The following is a 27,924-nucleotide window of genomic DNA, read 5'->3' as shown; positions in this document are numbered from 1 at the left end:
CATAAAAAAAAAAAAAGAAAACGTATCCTGTATTTTATGAGTGGACCTATTGATTAAGAAATAAAGTTTAGTTACACAGTCAAATCAAACCATTTTCGAAATAAACAAAGTTTTCGAAGTAAGACGATACGCGACCGATTTTCTTTTAGTAAATAACGGCTTTATTCATTTTGTATTTTTGACAGTCTTGTTTATTTTACGTACTGTAAACAATTGTGATTTTAAGTTTTGAGGTGTTTTAATAATTTAACTTTTAATTTGTGTGTTTAGCGACAAAAAAAAAAGTGGGGTAAGTTTATTTTGTTGCTGCCTGTTTTATGCCTTTATAAATGTGTAATAAATACAGTGGCGTGTTTGGTTTAAGGATGGCTGAAGAAAAATCAATGGCTATTCAAAAGAGAAAAAAGATTCGTGTTATAGAATCATCTTCAGATGAAGACGAATCGACACCTACTTCCAGCTCAATAAATTCAACCATGAGGGAAGAAAATATAATTTCTAATTTAGCGGGTATGGTTGAAAATTTGGTTAAGACAGTTGAACTGCAAACCAAGAGCAAAACGGTTGGAACTGATGAACAAAATTTACCAGCTAATATTCCACATTTTAATCCTGAAGATAAGGCTCTAACCGTAGTAAGGTGGTGTGACAGAATCGATGAATTGAAAAGTCTGTATAATTGGAGTGACGAGCGCACTAACTATAATGCTTTAACTAAGTTGGAAGGACTGGCAAAAACCTGGTATCGTGGGCTGCCATCAGTAAATTTTACCCGGGAAGAATGGAAACTAAAATTAAAAACAGCGTTTCCATCAAAGCGTGATTTTTGCCATAGCATACAAGAAATGATGCAACGGATTAAGCAGAGGCACGAATCGTACATCACTTATTATTATGAAAAGGAAGCCTTATTAAATCAATGCAAGATAACTGGGGAAGATGCAGTCTCGTGTCTGATAGGTGGAATTCCCGACCCAGTGGTACAGGCTGCTGCTCGAGCCAAAGATTGTCAAACACCGGAAGCTCTGCTTAATTATCTTAGAACTTGTGAGTTAACGCATCCTGGTACTTCGGGACGATTTCAAAATATAAACTACCTACCTAACCAACATTTTAATCGTGGAGTGAAACGATTTGCTAAAAAACCCTGGATTCCAACTGGTGGAGTCTCTGATGATACTGACAATCATAGCGGTGAAGATGGTGTACCGCTACCTTCAGATTCAGATTAGGTTGCGGGGGCGCAACATCTTGTCAGGTTGGCCGAATGTAAAACATATTTTATTTTTATCATTTTATTATATTATATATTTCTTATTTTATATTTTAATATATGTATTCTCATTTAAAACAAAACTCTTTTAATGATCTATAATAATTCTATCTCAATTTAATTAATTCCATAATCAATTAATAACTTGATATATTTAAAATAACGTATATTGCTAAAGATCTCTAATATTCATTGAGTTAAGGGGACACCCAAAAATATTAATTGGCGAGTCAGTCAGAAAGCAACGTTTGAGAGAAATGTGTGTAAGGTGGTGTGTTGGAAAAAGAGTTGTGTTTACTGGTTAAACCAGGCTGCTAAATTTAATAGTGGTGAATATGTGAGAAATAGTTGATCTTGAGTAGATATGTGGCCATTATGAGAAGTTTGTACAGATCTGTTTGCGCATCTTGAAGATGCCCGCACAAGTAGGTGTGAAAGCCTCTGTTCAATTAGGAACGAATGCGCAATTCCTCGAGTGCTGTCTGGTAAGACTGGGGGCCTTACCTGGGGCTCGATTGACACGAATAAACAGAAGGATGTAGTAGAAATATATCCTTTGTCTAATTCGTTGAGATGCTTACTGTTTAGCGGCAGTGGAGCGTCTGGGGAAGCCCTTACTATTTTAGGTGACACTAGCTAGTCGTCAAATAAAGGAAGATAACATGTTTGACATATGTATATATTGAAATGTGACATTGTGTAAATTGATGTTGACTGAGATGATGCAAGGGAACGGAAGTTCCCCGGTGAGTATATTTTATTATTGCCAAAAGTTGACAGAACAGTAAATATTGTTTTTCTTAATTATTTTTATGTGATGTTCGAGTTTATGTCTAACAATATAAGAAGGATGACTGTTGAGTGAATTTGCATTGTAGAGACCCATTGGCTAAGAACAACTATGACAGGTAATAAACCACATTTTAAAGCGTATTTTACATATATATATATATATATATATATATATATATATATATATAACTATATAACTATATATATATATATATATATAATATATCTATTGCGTCTTTGTACAGGGTGGCGTGTATCTCAGGACCTGTACATCTGGCAACAATGGATTTTTTTTTTATTATTATAAAAGTGGCCATGAGAAAATTCTGGAAATTATTTTTAAGTTCCGTATTTCACCGCAAGAGGGCGCAACTAAAAATGAAATAAACGAAACGTCTTTTTCTCCGAAAACTTAAATATTAACCTATACTTTTCATATTATTTTTAGTAAGCCTAGATAATTTGCTATAATTTTGGTTTATGAATTATTGACGTACGAATTATAATAGAGGTGGGGGAAGCTATTGAAAGTGGAATCATTAAAATCGGTGTAAATTCTAAACCACTTATTCCATTTGAGCAATTCAAAATTTATTTGCGAGATAAATGTAGTTGCTTTAAAAGTTTGATCTCATCACTACCCTATACTTCCTAATAAAACCGCCAGAGGGCGCAATTTGTAATAATTCCGTTTTTTTTCATTTTGCTCCAAAAATTCAAATTGAATGGTATATTTTTGACATCATATTTAAAAAGTAGATAAAATTTGCAAAAATACTGTGAAAACCGCACCATGATATATTTGCTTGTTTTAAAGTTATAGCGAATTAAATTCTTTTACGCACTGAGTCCAAACTTATGTACCGCGATCTAGCGCTCGGCCTCTAGTTAACGTATAGTAGGCGGCAAAAACAAAAGAAGCTTGTTTGGAATGTGATGAAAGGCAGTTTGAACAACTATCGAGGCATTAAATACCAAATATGATTGGGTTTAAAATCGGTCCTTTTCAAGACCATAATTTAAATATAAAAAGAAATTCGTTAATAAAATTATTCGCCTTAAGAAAGTCATATAAACTTCCAGTTATTCTGTGATACATAGGTATTATTATATTATTATTTATCAATCAATTATTACTATAATAATTTATTAATTATGACAACATCGTGGCATTCTAGTTGTGGTAATACTAATTAGAGATTTTTAGGCGGGACACACAAGTTTAGGCTCGGTGCGTAAAAAATTTAATTCGCTATAACTTTAAAACGAGCGAATATATCATCGTGCGGTTTTTACAGTACTTTTGCAAATTTTATTTACTTTTTAAATAGAATGTTAAAAATATACCATTCAATTTCTCTCTATCTTCAAAAATATTCAAATTTTCAATAATGTATATCACCACAAGAAAAGCTCATTTTAACGTTAAGGTAAGTAAAATAAACCAATTAATATTATTAACCAATTAAACCAATTATTATTTATTTTAAAGTGGTGATAACAAAGTACATTAGGTTTATAGTTAAAAATATAATGTTTTTAATTTGGTTGGAAATTTAAAAAGTATGTAGATGTATTATTAACTTCTTGGGCAGTGGTGTGCATTGAATAGAGAGAGAGCTCTTCGTTTGCTGGTTGGGCTGGAAGTGGTTGTGCTGGAAGTGGTTGTGCTGAAAGTGAATATTCTGAAGTGGAACTGGAATATGCAGGCGAAGGTGTTGGAATTGGTGTGAAAGCTGAGAAATGGTTGACGTTGTAGCTTGTTGATAAATAACTTGAAGATAGATAAGTTCATGTTCTTTTGTAAATATGTCAATAAATTTTCCTCTTACATGCAACTTTTTGTGCATTGGCAAGTCTATGAAAAATGGTACCAAACTTAAAAGAAAATGCGAATCATCAGTCACGTTTTGCTGTTGCAGCCTTTGCATGCTCTCTTGAAATTGTTTTAATTTTTTTTCTTCTATTTTAAGAAATTTTTCCAATGTCTGCCCTTTTATATTATTTTCACTAAGTTTCCTTTTTTTTGGTAGATTTTTTTCGTGAGAACGTGTATCTATTATTGCCTGTCTCTCTTTAGGGAGTAGGGTGTTTGTTAACGTATAGTCGATTTCATGATCACTTTCTTCATCGTAATTTTGCGAATCCGCATAAGACGGCGATTTAATTTCTTCCATGATAGTTTGACTTTGTGTATTACTGTTGGGAATATTTCCAGTGGTTTTCCGAGGCACAAATTGGTCTTTAACAAAGAACATATTATCAAAAAACTGCCCCTCTGATTCTATAATTTCATCCGCCGCATCTCCACTTCGTTTGTGCTCTAATTTCGAAAGTTCCTTCCTAAATGTGTCCCGTAGACCTCTCCATTTTTGTCGAACAAGACTATCTGTAAAAAAGTATTTTCATGGAAAAGCATTAGGTAAAAAAATATGATTTTTGATTGATATGATATGATTCTTCCAGCCGTTTTCACTGAAACTTGTTTTTTGGGGTCAGAAATTACGAATTTGGTGACACAATATTAAGAAAAAGGCGTTTTTAAGACTAAGAAACCTATAAGCAAAGGGAATAAAGCCAGTGACCTCTTTTAGTTAAATACCTGGTACATACAGTGGTGGCCAATAAAATAAGAGTGGTCGAAAATTTAAAATAAAAACAATACTGCAGCAATTACCTTAAAGAACTAATAGTGTATTTGGAAACTTGGAAACTGGAATCAATTTCTCAGTTGACGTGTTTTGGAGATTTTTTTCATAAGGTTTTATAGTGCCTTTTTGTCCCCATTAAAAAAAGCTACAAAATTAACTCTTTTCTGTGTAGTTCCAGGTAAAATTTATTAGTCGGATTTCAAAGAGCGGGAAAAATTATACACCCCCTGAAAATTTCAAGACAATTGAAGAATAAATAGTCTAAGATATAAAATTTTAAATGGCCAATTAAATGCGAAATATAGGAGTCTTAACTGTGTCAAAAAGTGTGCGATAACCATTTAATATAACAGGTTCGTCAAAAAGAGCAAAATTCGAATTTCGGTGTGCTCCGAAAATATTTCAGAAGGAAAATATGATTTTATTAAAAATTATGTCTTCTCCAGCAACAGGCGCCAGTCAAAAGTTGTTGTCAAAATGAAGAAGTCCATTCCGAATTTCCAATGTATTGGGAAGTGACCAGTTTAAAGTAACGGATATTCCCGAAATCCCGATATTCCCGAAAGGTCACACGCATCCCGTATTTGAGTGTCAACATGAATCCATGGGTCCAATTTGAATAAATAAGGTTACTAAGGTGAGCTTAGGTCAAGTACTGGACATATGAGTAGACAGCCTGGTCATATGGTTCATACTGCATCTCCCTAAACACACATTTCCAGGGGCTAGATGGCCTGGCCTGGCCTGGATGCTGGAATAGGATTGCAAGACCTAGAATTGTTCTAGATGGTACTGCGTTTCAAGACCACATATTAATGACCATTATTGTTTGAAATCTCATAGAAACAATTTTTATCTTTCCAGATCGTAGTGTGGACACTCTACTGCCAGGAAGTGCCGAATGTTATCGTACGCAGCACAACGGCCTTTTGACCAAGTGTTATGACAGCAAACCCATAAATAAGATTTTATCAGGCGGGTATCGAATTACAAAAAGTAATCGAAGAAGAACGATTAATAGCGTTGTGTTGTTTTAAAATTTTGTAAAAAAGGAGATTTTTACTTTTTCTTTTATCAAACGTGTTTAGCGTCAATTTAAATGGTTTTTTGTTTTGGTAACTTTAATTGTTTACACAATGTTTTTGGTCGAAAGTTCAATATCATAACTGACCATAAGCGCATTTTATGGTTATTTTCATTAAACGAACCCTCATCTAAACTTTTACGTGGGAGAATCAAACTTAATGAATTCGACTATAACATCCTAAATAAAATAAGTGAACTTAATACTTATGCTGATGCATATATTCGCCATTCTCAACCACTTGTTTGCGCAGTCTTTAAGAGTAACTGAGATTATTGACAACTTGTTAAATTATTTTTCACACCATGGCATCCTTAACCAAATTATCGTTGATAATGGAATCAAATTTACGGATACCATTGTAACTGAGTTATTAACACCCCCATCACTCCATACAATCAAATTACTTTTGTTTCCTCCATCATCCACAATCTAATAAGCCCACATTGCCTGCGTCGGTCTAGAATGCAATTTTTTTTTAGGTAGGGGATAGCTCAGAATAGGCGAGCTTTTGAAAGCCTCTTTTAGTTGATCGAAGGCTGCCTGACAGTCTTGGGATCATCGGAATAACTTTTCTCCTTCTGTCCACCCGATCAATAGTCTTGTGATATTGACAAATCCCTCCTTATTACGGGGATAGTAAGTGCATAATCTCAAGAAGCTGCGTAGCTCATGCTTTTCATTGGGACCTGACAAACTTTTGACTGAAAACAACGTGACCCAAATACTGCACAGCTTTTTGAAACAGATGACGTTTCATTGGGCTCAACTTTAATCTAACCTTGCAGCCTCAGAAACAATTCTTTAAGATTTTTCATGTGGTTCTCAAACGATTTCTCTGGCCCACTAAAATTATCAAGGTAAACCAGGTAAGCCCTTCAGAACAGTCCTCTTAAAATCGTTTCAGCCATTTGAAAGTGGCAGGGGCATTGCACAGTCCAAATGGCATCACATTAAATTGCTATAATCCAGCATCCACTGTGAAACCGTCTTCTCTTAATCTTCAGGGGCCAACTCAACTTGCCATTATTTACTTTTCAGGTCTAGCGTGGAGAAGATCTTTGATCCAACCAGGGTATGCAAAGTGTCAGCAATGCGAGCTAACCTTTTCTAGTCACGTTATTAAGCTGCCGGTAATATATGCGAAATCTGATGGAGCCGTCTTTCTTCTTTGCTAGTATCACCAGTGAAGACAAACGACTACTAGGTAGTTCTATGACGCCTTCCTTGGCCATACTCTCAATAATTTTATCAGCCTCCTCTATCTTCGTAGGTACCAGTACTAGTCTTTGAGCTGTCTGCCGGATGAAACGAGCATTTCCTGTATTGATTTTATGCTGGACTATGTTGGTTTCTTCTTTCTTCTCCATATCAAAAACGTCGCCATATGTATAATCCAAATGTCTCAGCATTCTTCTTTGTTCTGGGCTTAGACCAGTGCCTAAAAACTATACCAGCTCTTCTAATTCTTTTGAAATGTCTTCCTGATTGATGTCCATATTCGCTTGTCAAAATATTGCTAAAGCTGATATTCATTACCCTCACAGAAATACTCCTTTCAGCGCAAACAAGGGTATTTTCAACTGTTATCCCTCGACCAATAACCTCTCGAATATGACTACTTCACCCTTTGTGGTCTTGCTATCGATGCAGCTCTCTAGAAGGATCTCATTCCATTCTGCTTTCAAAGCTTTCTTTAAAAGGAGTACTCGAAGATTGTAATCTTGCGCACGATACAAAATATATTTCTCATCGGCTCATCTTCAGAACTCCCTGCTTAAAGTTTAACTCAAAGCCCTTAATGTCCATTATGTCCGCTCTGATTATCACCTCATCCTCAATCTCAGCCACTATCACAGGATGTTCAATTGTGGCTTTTCCTATAGTAAACGTGACGTCTGTTTCACTTTAAACGTTTGCTTGATCCCCCGTCACTGTTCGTAGACGCCATTTACTTAAGTATTTACTTTTTCTGGAGCTTGCTAAATACAGATCGACGATCGCCGCGTCACGCTGACCTTTATTAGTTTTCCGGATTGGCGAGAGTGGAACTAGCTGCTTCTGAACAGTGTCTTCTTATGACCTTCCTTGCCATATTTCCAACACTTTAACTTCGGGTTTTGGCGGCTACGTCTCCCAATCGCTTCCCTTATCATCCGCTTGACCGATTCCTCAAAGATGTCCTCTCCTGGATCTAGTTGCTGAACACGACCCTGACCCTTATTTATGTTTTTGGCAGCCCCGAATTTAAGGGCCCCTGTTAATGAATTTTTTAGCTTAGGTGGATGTGTTAGTAGTAAGGACTGCCTCATAGTCCATATAGGACAGCCATACGTTACATGATTCTTTCCTAAATATCTGGATATGCCAGTCAAATCAAAATGGTTATATTTTAAATTCTTTCAAGGACTTCCCTGACTTTTAGCATCGGTTTTTCAACTGCTTGTGGTAGACATGTTCCAGGTAACAATAGCGCATCTCCAAATGCCTCGCTAGGTTATCGTAGACTTCTTCTTCTTCGGGGGACATTCTTTGTAGCACAGCGGTAGGTTCTCCACTCAAGACCAAGGTAAGGGCAGTGGCCTCAGTGCCTGGATGACCAACCATTTGCTTTTCCAGCCACTTTAAATTGACGCTAATAAAGATTTCGGGATGTAGTGCCATCAAATTCAAGCGGTTTGAGGCGCATCAGCCCAACAAATTCCGTATTAGCACAAAGTTCGCTCTTGTGGTCCATTGCTAAAGACCTGGCGGGCAGTTCATCGATACAATGTTGCACATTTGTTTTGAACGTCCTGGAGTTTGTTCTTCAATAATGAAGGAATCACTTTAAACTAAATAACTTTACTGAAAAAAAGATTTTTCCAGAATTTCTTTTTTTAATTTCTTCTTATTTTGTAAAATCTTTTATTTACTATAATATTTATTTACATACTTTACTACGAAAAAACAATCACTAGCAAATACTCGAGATATTTGTTTTTACTGTACTTATTTTAATTGGCGCAGCATTTTATTTAAATGTTGCGCCAATATTCCAAACTTTACTTCACTGAACTGACAACTCTCGGCGATGCGTTTTCTTATATACTCGGCTGAACGCTATTCCAGACGATTCTCGCCAACCTTCTAGACGTCGTGCGGTGTGCCACTTGTCATTCCGGAATGACGGAGAATCAATTAGTTTCTCGGTGTTAATGTGTATAATATCGTTACAATACATAATCGTGGCATTAACTAAAAAGGAATATCTGGATTCTTGATTCTTCTTCTATTTATAAATTCTTGCATATGCCTATTCAGCAGGAACAGGCATTTTGGATGACCGCATGTCTGGATTTCTGCTGACTAAGTAACTGTAATTCCTTATCGGGTCTAAGATAAGCGTTATTCCATCTGATTACCAAAAATAGGGTGACTTTGCTAGAGGTGACTTGATGACTTGATGAAAAAAATAAAATATAAAAATTTTTTATTTTTTTCACTAATTAAGGGTACAAGAAGTATTTGCTTAATTCAAATAGTGACGTAATACCCATCAAAATAGGTCTGTTATGTCCAAGAACTTGGAAACTGCTAAAATAATTAATTTAAATCTTGATGCATATTTTATATTCACCCAATTTTTTTAAAATTTATATTAATATTGTGACATTAGGAAATTTCGCATGGACAAAATAGTAAAATTTCTCTATAAAAAATTCCCAGTTATTTGGAAAATCATTATGATTTTCTTTTTTTTGAATTTCAACAGATTGTTTTTATATTACAATTTAGTCAACTATCACAAATAAATCAAAGTAATAAAGTTTTTGCTGGTTGGATTTAACCAGTTTAATTTAATAGCAAATTCGGTACAATTTTGCTACTGAAAATTATAACATACTTCATTGTTTCGCAGGCCCAAGAGTGAAAAAACATACGTTGGTTTCATAACCTTGTTCATCTGTAAATTTATCATTCAAAACCCCGTAACAGTTAATTCTTATTAGATTTAATTAAATTTGTCAGAAGCAATAAATCATTTTAAAAACATATTTCAGGAGGACAGAATTTATAAAAAAACTTAGATATCCGGCTTATCTGGGTCAGACGTTAAGCAAACATAACGGGAATATAACAAGCAGATAGATTTGTGAAAATTACTTGTAATCGAAATATAAAACGATATTCTTATCATATTAAAAAAATAAAATAATTAATCATTTTAAAATTAAATAAAATTTTTTTATCGCAGGCAAAAATATAATTTCAATATATTTTAAAATGTATTTTCTAATAAAAAAAAGTATGGTAAAATATAAATTACATAGATAGAGGACACGTTACCCCTATTATTATTGCTTCATTAATATAGCTATATGCGAAATTTTTGTTCAGTAAAACAAGTTATCATCATTACCATTTCTTGATATATTCTCTATTTTGGATAACGCAACTATAAAATCTTTCATACATATCAATAAAATCAAACGTTACAACACAAAGACTTGTTTTTTATTATTTATTTGTTCTTTATGTTATCTAAAAACCTATGTTGTACCACAATTCTTCACCTAGATTTCACTCACTGGTAAGTAATTTAAAAGTATGTTAATTGGTTCAATTACGAAATTTACTTTTGTAATGTCTATACTTTTTATTTCTGACATTAAAATCTTTAAAATAACTATAATATTAATTCTTTTATTAAGAATCAAATTATATATGCCAGCAAAATCCATATTTTCCTATTCATGGGATTGTCGCATGAATCGTAGGGAAATTTTCATAAAAAAGACTACTATATTGGTAATTAAATGTCTGCTATTTTTTTATATGTCTCATTTGTTCCTTTTCTCTGCTTTTGCTTTCAAGTTATGCCATTATCAAAAACTAACATCCTAAAACAATAAATCTTGTCTTGGCAAAAAATTGCGGCGGTTTTTGTATTTTGGCTATAGTTTACAATAATTCAAAATGGTGGTCGTTAGTTGAAAGAATAGAAATTATTTTTCTTTATGGTGCTGAAGATCGATGCGCTCGTAGGACCGCCAGGGCATTTAATGACATACATCCAGACAAGAACGTAGGATATGTACTAGAATTGATAAGGAAGTATGAGGAAATGGGATCGGTTTGCAATAAAAACTATACCGAGGAAAGAGTTGCAAAACATCCAAATTGCGGTAATGGGACCACTCGCAAAGAATTCAACATTATCTATCCCCAAAGTCGCAGAGTTAACTAATATTTTAACAGGTTCTGTACACAAATTAAAAAAAAATAAGTTTTTTATCTACAAACTTCAAATCTTTTAACTACTAGGAGAAAACGATTTTGATAAGAGCGAATTGACAGGGAATTGACGCAGATCCCCATTTTGTAAAAAACATTTGTGAACTTCTTTTTCTAAGTGAACTGGTAAACCAACATCCACACCCTTGTCAAGAGGATCATATTGGTATCCTGAAAAAGTTAATGTATGGGCAGCGATTTATGGTAACGAAATCATCGAGCCATTTTTTTTGGGAAGAAAATTTAACTGGACAAATTTATTCAGCATTCCTCAAAAATACAGTCGTGACTAATATTCGATTATTTCTGCTTTATCTGGATAAGTCTTTTGACATCTTTCTCTCTGATATACGTGGAAAACACAGTTTCCATAAGCCTTTCAAAGGTGGCTGTAGCATTGGAGTCCAAAGGGCATGGCTTTAAACTGCCAAAGTCCTTTTCCAATCAAAAATGCTGTGTTTTCTTTTTTTTTTAAGTGCATTTTTACTTTCCAGTAGCCACTCATCAGATCGAGCGTTGAGAACCATTGTTCACACTGTTAGCACCAGCGGCCATACCCCAATATTCCATGTCCTTATTGTGCAAGAAAAAGATATCTTAATTTTCTTTAAGAAGGCATCGTAGTTTACTATACTGGTCCATAGTTAAATTAGCAGGAGATTCTTCAAAAAGGTTTTGTTTGAAAAGTTCTGCTTGAATAACAATTTCTCTCAGCTTTTTCCATGAATGCTACTACTTCAGAGCATACACCAATCTCTACTTGTTTCAGTTATTGATCATATCCTTTGAAAATAATCATTCGAACTAAAACATTAGATTTCTTCTGCGTAGATACTGTCTTTGCTGTACCTTTGATCTAACATATACTTTACAGCTTTCCATCGACTCAAAACACTTTCCCCCTCTTTTCCTCCAATAGATTTTTGCCGTCATTAACAGCGCTTTACGGAAATAAGCCATCGTTATAATTTTGTGAAAGGATGGCCTCCATTCCAACATTGCTGGTATTTGTATCTAGAATAAACGTTTGTCTAGGACTTGGATACGTTAAAATTAGAGATGCGCACAGTGCATTTTTTAACAACCTAATTGGCTCAAATAAGATCTTCTAATAAGATGAACTACCAAAGATAAACCCTATAGTTAAAGTTAAAATAAACTTAATTAAGAAACTACAACTACGAAATTGTATTGTTAGTTCCTCCTAGCTGTCGATATTGCCATTTTCAATGCTAGACATTTATCAGTTCCAATCTTATGGGTTCTATGACAAATCTACTTTATCCCTTATCTTCACCTACTTATCTTATATTTTTCTCCTTCATGTAATGTTCCAGTTTTGGCCTCTATGGCCTCATTGATTTCCTCCTTGGCTGTGGATGTATCCATGCCCGTAATACGGAATACTGATTTGTCCTGCTCATTGTCACGTATTTTGACCCTCGTGGTTTTTGTATTTTTTTCTACTGTTTTCTTTAGTGTTTGTATCGTATTTTCATTATTATCTGTGATAATCATTAAGTTTTCGGTTTTTGCCTGTTTGTTGTATGTTTCTTATAATTTTTGATTCTTTCTTTCTATTCTTCTATTCCTATTCTATTCTTCATATTGTCTTTTAGTACTTTTAGTATGTCCTTTCCGAACCGTCTTTGTCAATCACCAGCGCAGTAGTCTCTTTGTCATCTTCTCCTAGTATCTCTAGTATTCGGTTGTAAATCTTTTTCAGTATTGGTATATATTGTAATATGCGTATTTTTTATGAATTTTTTTAACTTTAAACTTTATTTATTTTCATCTTGACATAACTCTACATAAGTGTTACTTTAAGCTAAATTTGGAAAAAGAAAAGGAACCTAAAATAAGACCGAACACTTATTTTAGGTATTTCCCATATTTAAATCTAATGTTATAAATAATAAATTTGAAATTAACTAATTATTCCCAACATTATTATGTTATTATAGTAATAATTATCTAAATCTGTATTATAGGTTAAGACTATTACTAAAACAACTATCATTATTTAACGATCAATTTACATTTATAAAATTTTTAAGGTATAAAATATAAAAATCTAATTACACTTAACTAAAAAATACCATTAGACTAATTTTCAAGGCAGGCTACTTGAGATTCATTAAATCATGAAGCGTTTTTCTCGGCCAATTTAAAATCCAAATTCTACATTTTTTTAATTATTGTTCTTTATTTCTAATATTTCTGATTTCTACTCCGCAAGTGCGGAGCTATTTACATCTGTGGTAATACACGATATACCAAAGCTTACAGAATAGAATACAAGTTGGGTCACTCCGGTCGGCGTTCAAAATCCACCCCGCAGTTCCCCGTCTTCCCGGTGCACCAGACCTGGGCACATTTATTTATCCATGTATCCGAGCGCTCCAAGCTCATTTCAGTTTTACTTACATTTCGGTGTATAGGGTGGAGTTTAAAGAAATAGTTGTGGGTTTTATTAATTGTGTAGAGAATAAAATGTCTAATCGAAATATTTGTTCAGTGGATGGTTGTGAAAGTCGAATGACAGATCAGATATCGTTTTTTAGGTGCCCTAAAGATGAAGCAAGGTATGTACCAAATATAGATTCTATTAAATAAGTTTTAATTATGAAAATGGAGTTTTAATTATCTTTATATTACTTTAACTCAACCTTCTATTTAATCCTTTACAAGGGATTAATATTAGTATATGAATATTGCAAATATAATAATTATTTATTTAATTACCCAACTAACATTTAAAATAACTCGTATAAAAAAATTATAAAAAATTATAATATATTATGCAGTCTTAAATGAAATAAAAATTTTAGGTATCAAGCTTGAAAAAATGCCCTAGGATTTATAGGATCCCATAGATACGCGGATAATACTCCAAAGCAATGTTATAACCGTATTAGAATTTGTAGTTTGCATTTTAATGATGACAACTTTACAAATTCCTCGAAAACCCGAATTCATTCGTATGCCATCCCATCGATTGGAGTACCTACCCAAAAAGGTATGTTTTTTTTATAAATTCAAACCTAACTAAATTATTTTTTATTGATTTTAAATTAAAATAATATAGGACATATTGTAGACAATGCACATTTTCCTAGAGCCAGTGTTAATGCCATTGTTCAGACAGAACCCTTCAAAGTAAATGAGCCAAAGCAGCCGTTACTAAAAGGTAAGATATTTATTTAAATCAAAATACCTATAATATACTAATACCTATAAATAGCTGTTATGTTTTTGTAACATACCAAATAAAAATATTGCCCTTAAAAATCCATCGTAGATTTGATTATAAACGGCGTAAATTAGTTAAGTTTTTCATATAAATACCATGGATGACGTTCTGAAATTTTTGGAATCAAATTTTTCTGAAGAAACATGCAATCTGTTAAAAACTCAAATGTTATTGCTGAATAAGGACTCAAAAGGACGCAGCTATATCAATGAATTTAAACAGTTTGCTCTAAGTGTGTTTTTTCTGGGTAGAAAAGCTTACAAAAAATGTCCACAGTTTAACCTCTACTATCAAGATCTACACTAAACCATTATACGCAACAATGGGTAATAAATCCAGGTTTTAACGAATTTGTTTTTAAAGTCGAAAAATGAATGTAAAGTAAAAATACATCTGCACCTGTTAATCATTTAAAAGATATTTTATTTGAAACTCTCGGAAGGATACGCAAAACCGGTTTAAATATTTTTGGGGTTGTATCAGCTCAGGGTACTAATTTTCCAAAACTAGCTAAAAGTTCTTAAAAGGTTTTTGCGTTAGCATATTTAGATAATGTCGAAACAGCTAATCCTAGTATAGATGATGGCGCTAAAGCCCTATTAAATTTAAAACCCGATTTTATTAAGAGTTGCAATAATATATGCAATGACTCTCTCACTAAATATATACCTCTTCGAGTTTTTACCAACGATTATGTAAATTTAAAAAGCGCAGAAGGAAATGCTTTAATATATGTAGCTGGATAATTATTTAAAAAAAGTCTCTCACGTCACTCTTGTGATATATGCAATAATTTTGCAATTAGTCAAATGCCTTGTTTAATGAAGAGTTATTTTATTGTAAATTAAAAGCATATGAAAATAATACCTTATTTGGTGGTCTAACCATACCTCCAAAAGACAATATTGAGTACATAATAAAATTAGAAAGTATTTTTATCCCTGAATTTAATAAATTATCAGCGCAAGAAGCAATTGGCTATAATCTTAAAAAACTATTTTCTAACATTACCTTTAAGCATCCCTGTAATGAATTTCCCATTGACTATTTTTTAAGTTTATACATAAAGGTGCGTATTTATTATACATTAAAATTTATAAATGCCTATATTAAAAAAAAAATCTAAAAAAAAGTAAAGATGTTTATGTAAGCAAGCAACATATTAAAACATTTGTAAATACTCGTAGTACGTATGTATCATACTAAATAATTTTTTAAACTAAATAATGTTGATGTGTTTCGTATTTAGGTTAAAAAATATGTTTAGAATGAAGTTATTATATCAATAAAATGGTCAGCCTCTCCGTCTATTTATATTGTACCTACTTATTTTAATAAAACTTTAACCAGTCTTTGTAATTATTATCTTTGTTTCATTTACAATAATAACCTATATACCTAGTTTTATATCCTAAAATCCCAAATATGTCCATGTTCACCAAATAGGTACAAACAGGTAAATTGATGCAAATATGTACTTGTTTATTGGTATTAGGAGCCTATGGAATTTCCAGGGTTCCCCTACACCACCGAACATAAACTAGAATTCTTGTTCTTTATACTGTGCCTACACCAAGGTAAACACTATCAATGGCCAAGTTTTGGCTTTTATTGCCCCAGTCTCCACACTCGTTTTATAGTTCACACCTGCAGAAGCGGGCGCGTCTTTGTAGGATGATTTTCAAAGAGCTGGCGCCGAGTGAACCGACTTGTATTCTATTCTGTAAACTTTGGATATACCAAGTATAACTTTTGTGTTGATAATTTTTATGACAAACAGCACAAAAACTGAAAAATAATTAGCGTATTTACATTTAATAACAACATGCATTATAGTCGGTAAAATAAACTCGCGAGTAAAAATACATAATTATTAAATAATGACATAATCTCACATCTCATAATAAATTAAGGACTGCCTTAAACTGATTCCGCTTAAAATATAACTATTATATTGGCCATTTTTGTAATTATATTAGTCACTTATCTATCATTTTAGGGATAAATAAAAATAAGTCACACTTCGCTGTGTAGTTCAGAATCTCTTGAATGGGGTGTAAAATATACTTATGAATAGTAATAAAAGAAAAAAGATAGATATTTACATTATTTTGACCAATTTAATTTTTATTGTATATTTTAAAAATATGAAAAATAGAAAATTTACAAAAATATTACGGCAAATTAAAAAAATTAAATAAATTCTAAGAAAAGCTACAGATTCAGTCTTTTTTAACAAGATTATCAATTAATGAGTGTCTCAGATGATAACGCTCATTAACTATTGAGTTATTACTTTCCACTCGGTTAACTTTCCTTTTAATAAATTTTCACAATTTGGTTACAACCAAGCTGCAACCCAATTTCTAAAAGCGAACTTAACGTAACTATTAACAAAACTGGAAATGGATCATTTCTGAAAAAACGACCAAACTCGTTGATTTTAATATTAGTATAGGGTTTTTCTACGTGGAAATTAAATATACAGGGTGACTTAAAAGAAAAGATATGACGTCATCAATATGTTTTTTAAATGGAAACCACCCTTTTTTAATGCAGAATCAGAAAGAATCAGAAGCATTTTTTTTTAAAGGATACGTTACAAATGAATAGTGGTTACATAAGCAATTTCGAACGAAAAATTACGATAAAATGTAAAATTAAAGAAATACCTATCTAATTAAATGTTCGATTTGAGCACCGTTAACAACCTGGCAATAACCAAGGCGATTTATTAATTTTATTATACTTAACTTCTTACCTATAATCTTTAATTTTAGTGGTACGGGATGGAGTAAATGCGTAAATCTGGCTGAGCCAAATTTTGCTGAGAAAATGCAAACAATGCGGCGTTCTGAGAATAAGGATTTATACTTAACTGATCAAGAGGCTGAAGATGTTATAGATAATTGAGACGAAGATCCAGATTATGTTATTTAAGAAAGTGAAGACTCCAGAGATAAAGCATTTCGTTCAGACAGTGAACTTTTAAAACTAGATGAACCTCTGGATAATTAACAACAAACTAGATCCGATGATCCCTTACAAGCAGAAATGAACATATTCCAGAAAAAAGATGGTTTGCAGTGGCAAGCGAAGAAGCCTCCCACAAACACAAAAACTTAACAATATTAAAGGGTTGCCAGCTCTAACCTCTAATAATAACCCGACTAAATCAGACATTTGGATTTTTTTAGTAGAACTTGGACAAATATAAAAATTATATAACTTCTATTAGAGAAAATTTGTCTAATTTCACTTGTAACATATAAGTAAGTTAAATATTTTTTAATACACGTGGGGTTAATGTGCAAGTATTATAAACTATTAATAGTATTAAGCAATTATATGTATTAATGCAATTAGTTTAAATGGGTTGATGACATAAGGGAAATATGTAAGTAACACCAATTGGTGTAATCATTTAATTTTATAATAAAATATAGCTTAATGTGGAACATGGTAGAAAATGGTTGTTTTATTTGTCCATGTTTGGACTATCCTCTGTAGCTACCGGCAAATATGTTACACAAAAGCTCAAGTTACAGAAACACTAAGATAGTCGAGCTTAAGGCTTTGCTTGGAATTTTCATATTATCTTCAATTAAGAATCTTCCCATGAAAATATGCTTCAACTATTTTCTAAAGATCCTTTATGTCACCCAATGTTAAGAATGATAATGTCTTTGAATCATGAAGTCATGTTTTTCATTAATTTGAATTTTTATGTGTTCTTGTCCAATAGACCATGTGTTTCCAATTATGTTAAAATGTTCACATTACAGGTTAAGAGACGATGCACAAAAATATATAAGTGAATACACACATATACACTAAACACGATGACTTAAGACTACTAGAAATGTTTATTTATACTGTATTTATTTACTACTATTTATTTCAATTTAAAAATCGCGCCGAAAAATATTCGGACAACTTTCTATCGGCAAAAGCTGATTCCGTTGATAGCATATTTGGAAAGATGCGCAGCATTATGGACAAAAATGTACATACCTTTAAATATACCTGACAATGGGATAGCGACAGCGTCGCGTTGGTTTAAGTCGCAAGAATTTTGACAAAGGCGTGTACCAACGGTCACTGTCTGCCTGCAAATTCGGCCTGAAAACTCGGGCGCTTTGCGCTGATATCTATTAATGTGTTCTACAGGAGTACTTCGAAAGATTATTTAATTTTATTTGTGGATGTTTTGGGTGATAAGCATTAGTTTAATATATTTAGTACCGTAGTTAAAACATGTAAGTTCCTTTAAATCTCAGGTTCTAAATCAAATACTGTTTAAGTGGATTCAAAACCATGGGGGTCCGATAAAGTTAAAGGGACGTCTAAGAACGGATTTTTTTTTTAAAATTTTTACATAGAATGTTGAGTGTGGTCAAAATATTGATAAAAAAGTGAGGATGATTGGAAAAAATACAAAATTTTGGAAATTATGAAGGTTTTTCCACATACATTAAATACGCAATTATTGCCAACTTGCACAAGGTTTTTTAGCTCTTGATTTTGCTATAGTTAAAAAATATATATATTGGGGCAATTTTGGAACTTTTTGGGGGCTATTATTGTAAATTTATTAATTTTTTTTTCGCTTTGTACCCCTTTAATTACATATTTTGTAAAATACACACAAAAAAACAACAGCCATTTTTAATAAATTAATAGTTTGTCAAACTATTAATAAACCGTCAAATCATATAAAAAAGTATATAAAGTATTTTCGAATTAGGAAGAAATTTTGATGAGACTGGATTACTGAAAATTTGAAAGATAAGTATATTTTATTTTTAATTTAATTTAATTTTAGTTTAATTACCTTGATAACGGTAGTAGATATAACTACCGAAACGTTGGTTCAAATTAGGTATTTTTAAAAAAAGTAGGTCTTGTTGTTTTTTATCGTTTTTTAATTATTATATTCATAACAAAGTTATGTAGGATGTTGAAAAGAAGAAACGAGCTCAGAGATTAATAGATTGAACCTCAGCTCCTAGGTATATAAAAAATCTATTATACCTCAAGTAAATTATTGTATTTAAAACTTATTGAACTTAAATTAAAATAAGTATATCGAACGGTATCGTTACAGATTTAAGTTCATATTTCTTTTAAATACGTGAATAAGTCTATTTTCTTCTTCTTTTCAATTGTTGAGCGTGTGAGATAAAAATTTCTAAATTGATTTTTGCTATAAGTGACGTAATACCCAATATAATAAGTAACTCATTATGAATTCGTCACAACAATACAGATTTTACTTACAATAACCTTATTGACACAAATGGCAGCGGCTTCACTAAGTCCCCAGTAGTATTTTTTGGTTTTGTCTGGAACACTTTTTAGTTGGATGGGTTGGCTGTGAACTCTATTTTAGATAATAAATGCATATTATAGTTAGATTTTACATTACATGAACAAAACACATTTATCAGGTGTTAAAAAATAGGTATTATTTATTTAAATTATTTAATATTTTATGTAATTTTATATATAATAAATATACATTTTGAAAAAGAAAAATAATTTAAGATATTTAATTATTAATAGGTAAATAATAACGATGAGGTGTAATGTACATTAACTTATAGTGAAAACAATAAATATCTTTAAATTCATTATAGGCATTAGGAATAGGAATAAGGCATAGGAATTATAGGCACAAACACGTGGGGCTCCCGCCCCGCGTGTTTGTGCCTATAATTCCCATTTTCTAACTATTATCCCATTCCCTAAGTAGGGCTCAAACGACTACCTAACCCACTATTTAGCGCCAACCCAAGGTTTCAATCTCTTTTTGCAATCCCAACTCCACATGTGCGCCAACCACACAGTCCCATGTGCTCCCACCTTGTATGCGCATACGGGGCTGCCGCCCCGTGTGCATATTTTATGATTATAAAAATAAACAAATACTTACCTATAATGAGACAGGACAGAAAATTACGATAATGGTACTAGTACAGTAGCCACTCCCAATAAATAATATTTGTTGACGTGAGATTTTGACAGTCTTTTTTATTTATGAATAAATACGTATTTACATATTTGATATTCCTGATTTGCATGTGGGAATTTGTGTTTATTACCTAAAGAAGTGATGTAAATCCTTCTAAGTTACAGAATTTTGTTCTTAAAGCTTTAAATTCAAATTAATAGCATTATATAATGGTCAACGTGATGCCTAGTCGCAAATAGAGTGAAGTTAAGCCGGGTGTAATTGTGAATCATACGTAAGTAGAAAATCCTTTACAATTTATAAAATTTTGCATTTTTTTACTTCATCCTCAATCCTTTTTTATCAATAAAATGTTCAAACTCAATATTCTATGTAAAAATTTTCAAAAAAAATACATTTTTTAGACATCCCTTTAACTTTAACGGACCTTTTTTTTAAATTATATTTACGTAAGAACATACCAAACAAAACTCCTAAGAGGAAATGTGGTATCTTGGAAAGGTTTTTATATAATTAATTTTTTTTTCACTAAATAGAGATGTTCATTTATTATAGAATTTTCCAAAAATTTGTTGTTATAAATATTGAATTCAATTTAACCTATTAATACAATAATACAAGCTATTTACAGAGCCTTTACAGAGTAGTGTACTTTTTGTTTAATTAATTTAAAAAAAATATAGGTTTACAAAAGCAAATTTAAAACTATATTATTAAGTATTAGATCAATACATGAGAGATTTATAAATGATGTATTTATTATACTTATTCCAGTCAATTAATATAGTTAGGAATTTATTGATCATGGATTATTTAAGTAATTCAGATTTAATTTCTTATTTTGTATAAATTTGATCTTCATTATTTTAGCTCTACTGAAGTATTAAAAGGTAATTTTAAAAAAGTATTCACTGCATTTACGGATTTATTTAGATCCTTAATTCAGTTATTGTTTTACTTGAATATTCGACAAACAAATTCTTATTGTAAATATGTTTTAACTAGGCACCTTGATCAAGATCTATAGAAGGTATTTTCTATAATAAGAAATAGTTGTAGACATAAAACAAACTCAAGGTTTCAAAAGTTTCGAATTGTAATGCAATGTAATATTTATATTAAATCGCAAAAAATGTCCAAAACTTTTCACAATTTAATGATAGACCACTAAAGTTCTAATTTCAGATATTGAAGTCAATAAAAATGTGACTTATTGTTATTCCGAAATTGCGTTTACAAGCAAGTAGTTTCACTTCATGTAATCTAAAAATATCGAATAATTTTAAATAAAACAACCGTTTTATTTAAATTATTCGATATTTTTAGATTAGGAAAGTTGGGAAAAGTGTTGTAATGCAATGTTTCTGGATATTTCGCAAAAGCCTAATAGAGAAAACGAAATGTAAAAACAATTGTTATTATTTTTTAAAAAAGGATAAATTAGAAATAAGCGATAAGAAAGAAATATTTCTCATAAATATTACTAAATCAAATAACGTCTTTTTATTAATTGAATTATTTTATTTAATAAAATGCTTTAACGAATTCATAATATTATTAAAATATTATTAGATAAAACACAAATAAATATACTAAACCTATGTCCATGGCCGATTACTAAATAGTTACAGTTATTAATTAAGATTCTGATTTATAATAACCGAAAATGGGAAACTCAAATCCTTATAAGCAAATCTTGAAAAGAATCTTAATTATAAACCTCACCAAAAATTATTAATTTTATCAACAACAACTAAACGGAGGTCTTACAAAAATTGTTTCTCAATTTCTATGAGAGCCACGTTCTGTTTTTCTTTCTATAATTATTTAAGCAAATCTTAAATCAAGTTATTAATTTTATGCTATTTAATAACTAGTCAGGATTCACGTAGAAAAAGATTATAAATATTTAGTTTTACTTGAACAAGCATAATTAAATTTTTGTGATGGGTTTATTTTTACTGAGTGTTTTCAATTAACATCTTGTGAATGCTTTAATATTGAAGGTTATAAAACATATTATAATGGAGGCAATTTTAATAGAAATAATACGTTTTTAATTCTAATTAAAAATGTGCTAAATCCTATTGCCAATCACTCTACACAGTTAGATAAGTCAAAAATAATGATAAACAGAAAAACTTTTACTATATTATAACAAAAGTATAAGATACTGTATAGATCTCCAAACTCAAATATTAATTTAATATTTGAGCATTTAGAGGCGTTTTTTGTAGACAAATTGCAAAATAATAAATAAATCTTTACAAGGGATATAAATATTAACTTGAAAGTCGTAAATAGCAGTACAGTAAATGAATTTTTCTGTCTCATGTCAAATTCTGGTAGTCTTATCAATACCAGCACAACAACCAAACAAGTCAATTCTTGCATATTACATACTTGTGTCACCGATCACTATCCAATTATTGTCAATATATCGGAACCTAACACTCAAAATGTTCTTTTAATAAATAAACAAGGTAAATAAACCGAGAGAAAAATTAATGACTTGGCATGTCTTTTGAATGATGGTTATTGTTTTCTTTGTCTGTCTTAACTCTTAAATTGTACAATTATTTTTAATTTTTCAATTGTGACGTACGTTTAATTTGTTTATTTAAAATAAGTTTTGTCATCATATTTTATGTTTTGAGCCCTTAAGGGAGAAAATTTTTTGTTATTTTTGTTTTTTATTATTTATTTTGAGGAGTAAGTGCGATAATTTTAGTGAAGTTTTAAAGTTTTATTTTTTAGATCATTTAGGTAGCACTGATGATTTTTTAGTCGAAAGCGCTTTGCTACTAGAAAATTATATACACGGTATACAAATCGCTTCTCGCATTTTATTATTGTCTACTTTTTATATATTAGTTTTAGTAAATTAGGTGCAACCGGATTTTTAATTAAAAACTTGACCTTCTTGAGCACAGAATGAAGAAAACTTTGAAAAGTTTTTTTATTGGAATTATACGTTATATTAAACTTTTTTGTTAATTTTGTAAAAGATAATAAATATATATTAATAAAGGGAAAATTTAAATTTAATGTAAAAAGAAATCTCATAATTTTATTATTTAATCGCGATATCGAAAGCGAAAATTGACACCTTATCAAAAAGGTTACCTTAGCTTAGATTAGGTGTTAGCATCAGATTTAGATCAGGATAAAATAAAACTCTTCAGCTTTTTTTTCCATACCTAAATGAGTTAATGTACTGCAATAATGAGATAACAATAGTGTACAACATATTACCCATTTCAAAATGGAAATAAAATGTTGTTTTTCTTTAATATGTAATTCTCAATATGTAAAATAATTAGTTAAAATTTAATAAATAATATACAACAATTCATTATAACAGATATCATATAAATAAGAATTAACCCAAAAATGTTTAAAATTATTTCGTTAGCACTAAACTAGGACAACCCAAACATATTAGAAAATATTGTGAAGATTTTTGTGTTATTTTCTTTTCATACAGGTGAAGACATTACCATTAGGTTAATAATATCTATTTTACTAACACAAACAGATTCTATAGAGGATAATATTATATAATAATAATAATAATAATAAATGTTTTTTATTTGCAAAAATACAATACAGGGTGGCTCAAATTCGACCCCTATCATTGGGATCTCGGAAACCGTAAGAGATACAAGGTCGCTTAAATTATGGCAAAGCTGCTAAATTTGATACTGAGCAAAATGCCATTTTAGAATTTTAAAAAATGCGAATGGTTCCTAAGATGGTTCCTATCCGAAAAAAACCGAAATCTGGACAAATCTTTTTTATTTTTTTATTACGTTATTTAAAATCGTATAATAAAATAAATTACAATTTGTTAAGGACACTTTTTCTCCTCTACAAGATGGCGTTTTTAAAATTACAATACGACGAAATTCAACGCGTTGATATTTTTTGATTGCCAATATTAAAACAAAATTAAAAAGGCGGCATTGAAATAAACAAAAGATGCCGTCAAAATATGATATTAGACGTTACGATTGTTTGGCTTTGGTTTTTTAATTATCCTTAGCAAAAATGGTAATATTTTCAGATGCAGAAAAATGCGATATGATTCGTATATATTATATTGCTAATCGAAACACACAAGTTGCATTTGAACGATATTTACAAGAATATCCCGAGCGCCGACAACCGCCCTATTCATTAGCACGTTGGATAGAATTTAAGGCCTTTTTGGCAATTTTAATAAACCCCGATCTGCATATGGCGGACGAGTAGATGCTCAAAATGATGAAGCTATTTTAAATGCCTTAAGTTTTATGAAATAATAATAGACCATATTATTTAAAAAAAAAACAATTAAGTTAAGAGCGCTCTCCACGCGACTTTTCAACACAAAATACAGTCCTAAAATTTTACAAAAACGTTCGGACCGCGTAAAGATCATAAAACGTGTGTATATAGTGACTGTCATATTAGACTAGTAATAATACGAAACTTTTGCAGTGTTAGCGCCTTATAAATTTAGAAAAAGCATAACATTTTTTTAAATTTTAGTCTTGGTTTCACAAAAAAAAATGGCGATGTTAGGAACAAGATCAAGACAAATGCTTATAAATATTTGTAAATATTATATTTTCGAATCTTGAATTCAGAACGAGTAATTTAGACTAAAAGATTATAATAGAGAGAGCAGCCTTAATATTTTTAAACCACGTTTTACAATAATAAAATAAGACATTTTGCTAAAGGTTGCAGAAAATCCACGCGGTTCCTCACGCCAATTTTCTTTGAAACTGAGTATACCTAGGACCCAGATTCGGAGAATTAAAATTTGAATTTTGCAATAGGCTTAATGCAATGTAGATGAGAATTTTTTGTATAAAATAATATGGACAGATGAATGCAATTTCCCCACGAGTGATTTTTTTGACAGAAATAATGATCTTTATTACGCAGTCGAAAATCCGTACCAAATCAGCAAATTCAAAGATAGAGACAGGAATCGTTTGAGGTTTGGATTGGTCTATATGGAAACAAAATTTTTGGGCTAGTTTTCTATAATGGAAATTTGACTTCCGAACGATACCTAAATTTGCTGCAAAATGATATATTTGATGCCCTAGATGACGAGCCGTTGAATATTGTTTACCAATTATGATGGCAACAGGATGGGGCACAACCACATAATCCTATTGCTGTGTCTAAGTTTCTTAATCAAACTTTTCCTACTAAGTAGATTGGAAACCAAGCAGCAGTTCGTTGGCCTGCCAGAAGCCCCGATTTGTCACCTCTTGATTATTTTTTATAGGGATATTTAAAAGACCGTGTGGCTAAAAAAGTCCTCAAAATATAAATGTTTTACGTCAGAATTTTACTCACAAATTAACGGGCAAGATAAAGAATGGTTCAACGAACAGTCACGAGTAATCTGCGTCGGCGGATTCAGAAATGCATCCAAGTTCAAGGAGGATTATTTGAGCATTTCATGTAGTTTTTTATTATAATCAAAATTTAATTAGTTTAAGTTTAATTGTTATTTGGCTTTTTGGATGGCAGGATTCGATAAAAAATACGTTATATTTACTAATATATTATTTCTTTGCTTCTTGTTACAGTAGATAGTTTTTTTAAAAGATGTTAAATGTTTGAAGTATAGTTAATTTAGTTATTTATATAATTGGTAATTTAAACTATTTTGTTTAAAATGTGAGTTTTTAATATTAAATTTGATGATAATATTGATGATATATCATAGATATTCTATAAAATTAAATCATAGGTCGATTAGTTTTTATTAATAATAACTCGATACTTACAAAACATGCCAGACAGAGCAGAGCGAAAAAAATACATACATAAATTATAACTACATTTGTAATAATCTTCTTTTTAAAAAAAATTAAACATATTTTACAAATTCTAATATAAATAATAAGAAAACTAAAGAAAATAAAAATAAATTAAAAAAAAAGAACAAGCTATGACAAAAACATGCACGTTGATCCATTCTGGCTGCTCAACTCTCTTAGTCTCTATACCTATGTCTCATCACAGTGAACACAGGGAGTATAACACAGGTATGATACGAGCATGAAATAAAATCCAAAAATAGGCAGTGCAAACCTTATAAATAAATTATCTAAATAATTCATGTGAAAAATAGTAAAGCCAGCAGCATCAGCGTTATTAAAATTAATTAAAAGAGAGAACTGATTAGAACAAGTTCTATGGCTCAAGGTCTTGATAAAATTTACATTGCATTTCTCTCTCCAATTTCTGCATCTTTGCTGAAATATTTTTTTTCTGCAATCTTTCAGTCAAAAAAAATCTTTTATTTCTAAGTTTATCAAAACCATTTAAAATATACATACTCTTACCGGAAGGATAATGATTATCCTTTTTTCTAATTTTCCTGTAATTATTACAGAAACATTTTAATTAACTTTTTGATTGTGGAAAAGTAAATGAGAGGCCAGAAATTATTTATGTATTTATAATATTCAAGTTAAAAATTAAATATTTAAAAGGTGAAACATCTTGATTGAAACCAAGTGAATTTGATTTTAAAACAGGCTAAAAATTAACAATACAAAAAAACAACAGTAATAAATAAAATCACGTTTTCTTACCGGACACCTGAAATTGTTCTATATCAATTAAAACATTACTCCCTATATTGAAAAACAACTTTTTAGGAAAAAAGTTATTGATTTAAAAGAGCATTCATAAAGCAACCCCAACCCACGCTTTTAGCATACATTAAAATGAAAAACAAACTCAAATGATATGACAAATGATGTTTTATCAGTCAATGTTAACAACGTAATTTCTGTCAGCTCCTGTCAATTTTGCCAAGCAAGATGACCGACATACGATTCCGATTTTCACCATTTGAAACATCATTTATGTGATCTTCCCAAGTATCCAGTCAACGCTTATACCTTAATATTAGACCATTGTTCGAAAATATTTGTTAATCTTCCACATGTCTCTCGAGATATCGCGCAGCGTGTCCGTCGCTCGCGCCACCATTTGATTACCGAATTCCGGAACAGTTGACATATTCGCGACTGTTAAGATGCGACACTGCCGCCTTCCGTCGTCGTCATGAAATGATCCCAAAGATGGTAGATGTCTGATAGAAATATAAAAATCAACGCCTTTTATCAGAGAACGACCTATAACAGTACAATAAAACTCGCACCCTTGTAAGTCTGAAGATTACCTTTAACACCCTGCGAATTGTCCTCCAGTTCAAGTTATCGAATCCGCATGCCAACAAGTCTTTTTAAGTACCAAGTCAAAACAAGCTTAGTTATATAGGATGAAAAACATGCACGAGTTATTTCAATATATAGTTAGTAGCAAGCGCCCAACTGGAATTAGCTTTAAACTAATACTGAAATTGGATATCATAACTTTAAAAACTTTAGTACACTAATTTTCATATTAGTACTTGGAACCATTTTAAAAGTGTCGTCATATTTCGAAAATAAATTCTTACTTATTCACATTTTTTTTTAAAAATCTACCATTTGCCGCCACATTTATGTAACAAATTTTATTTTGATCATTGGTATTACCTGTAGCTTTATAACGGGTAATTCATGGGAAACCCTGTAAAATAAAACATTATTTGAT

At 31.1% G+C, this 27,924-nt stretch overlaps 2 protein-coding genes and 1 long non-coding RNA gene across 3 annotated transcripts in view; all 3 read left to right on the top strand.

Annotated features, from left to right (window-relative positions):
- The first annotated feature begins 283 nt into the window (after positions 1 to 283).
- LOC126744517 (uncharacterized) lies at positions 284 to 2,210 on the top strand. The gene is made up of 2 exons (XM_050451952.1): positions 284 to 2,019; positions 2,152 to 2,210. Exon 1 carries the CDS (start codon positions 330 to 332, stop codon positions 1,230 to 1,232), a length of 903 nt encoding a protein of 300 aa, XP_050307909.1. The 5' UTR covers positions 284 to 329; the 3' UTR covers positions 1,233 to 2,019; positions 2,152 to 2,210.
- Positions 2,211 to 13,260: 11,050 nt separating this feature from the next.
- LOC126744489 (uncharacterized) lies at positions 13,261 to 17,777 on the top strand. Its single transcript, XR_007663208.1, has 4 exons — positions 13,261 to 13,662; positions 13,909 to 14,096; positions 14,178 to 14,267; positions 17,111 to 17,777. It is a non-coding gene; the product is annotated as an uncharacterized LOC126744489 (long non-coding RNA).
- Positions 17,778 to 20,329: 2,552 nt separating this feature from the next.
- Positions 20,330 to 27,924, top strand: part of LOC126744656 (uncharacterized) — a 113,806-nt gene continuing 106,211 nt past the window's right edge. Inside the window, exon 1 of the mRNA XM_050452176.1 lies at positions 20,330 to 20,578. The gene's annotated coding sequence lies outside the window, so the exon portion shown is untranslated. The remainder of the gene's footprint in view (positions 20,579 to 27,924) is intronic.

This window comes from Anthonomus grandis, chromosome 14, assembly GCF_022605725.1.
Source record: "Anthonomus grandis grandis chromosome 14, icAntGran1.3, whole genome shotgun sequence".
NCBI classification, from domain to species: Eukaryota; Metazoa; Arthropoda; class Insecta; order Coleoptera; family Curculionidae; genus Anthonomus; species Anthonomus grandis.
The sequence above is the reverse complement of the archived record's forward strand: the minus strand, read 5'-3'. Positions and strand labels throughout refer to the sequence as shown.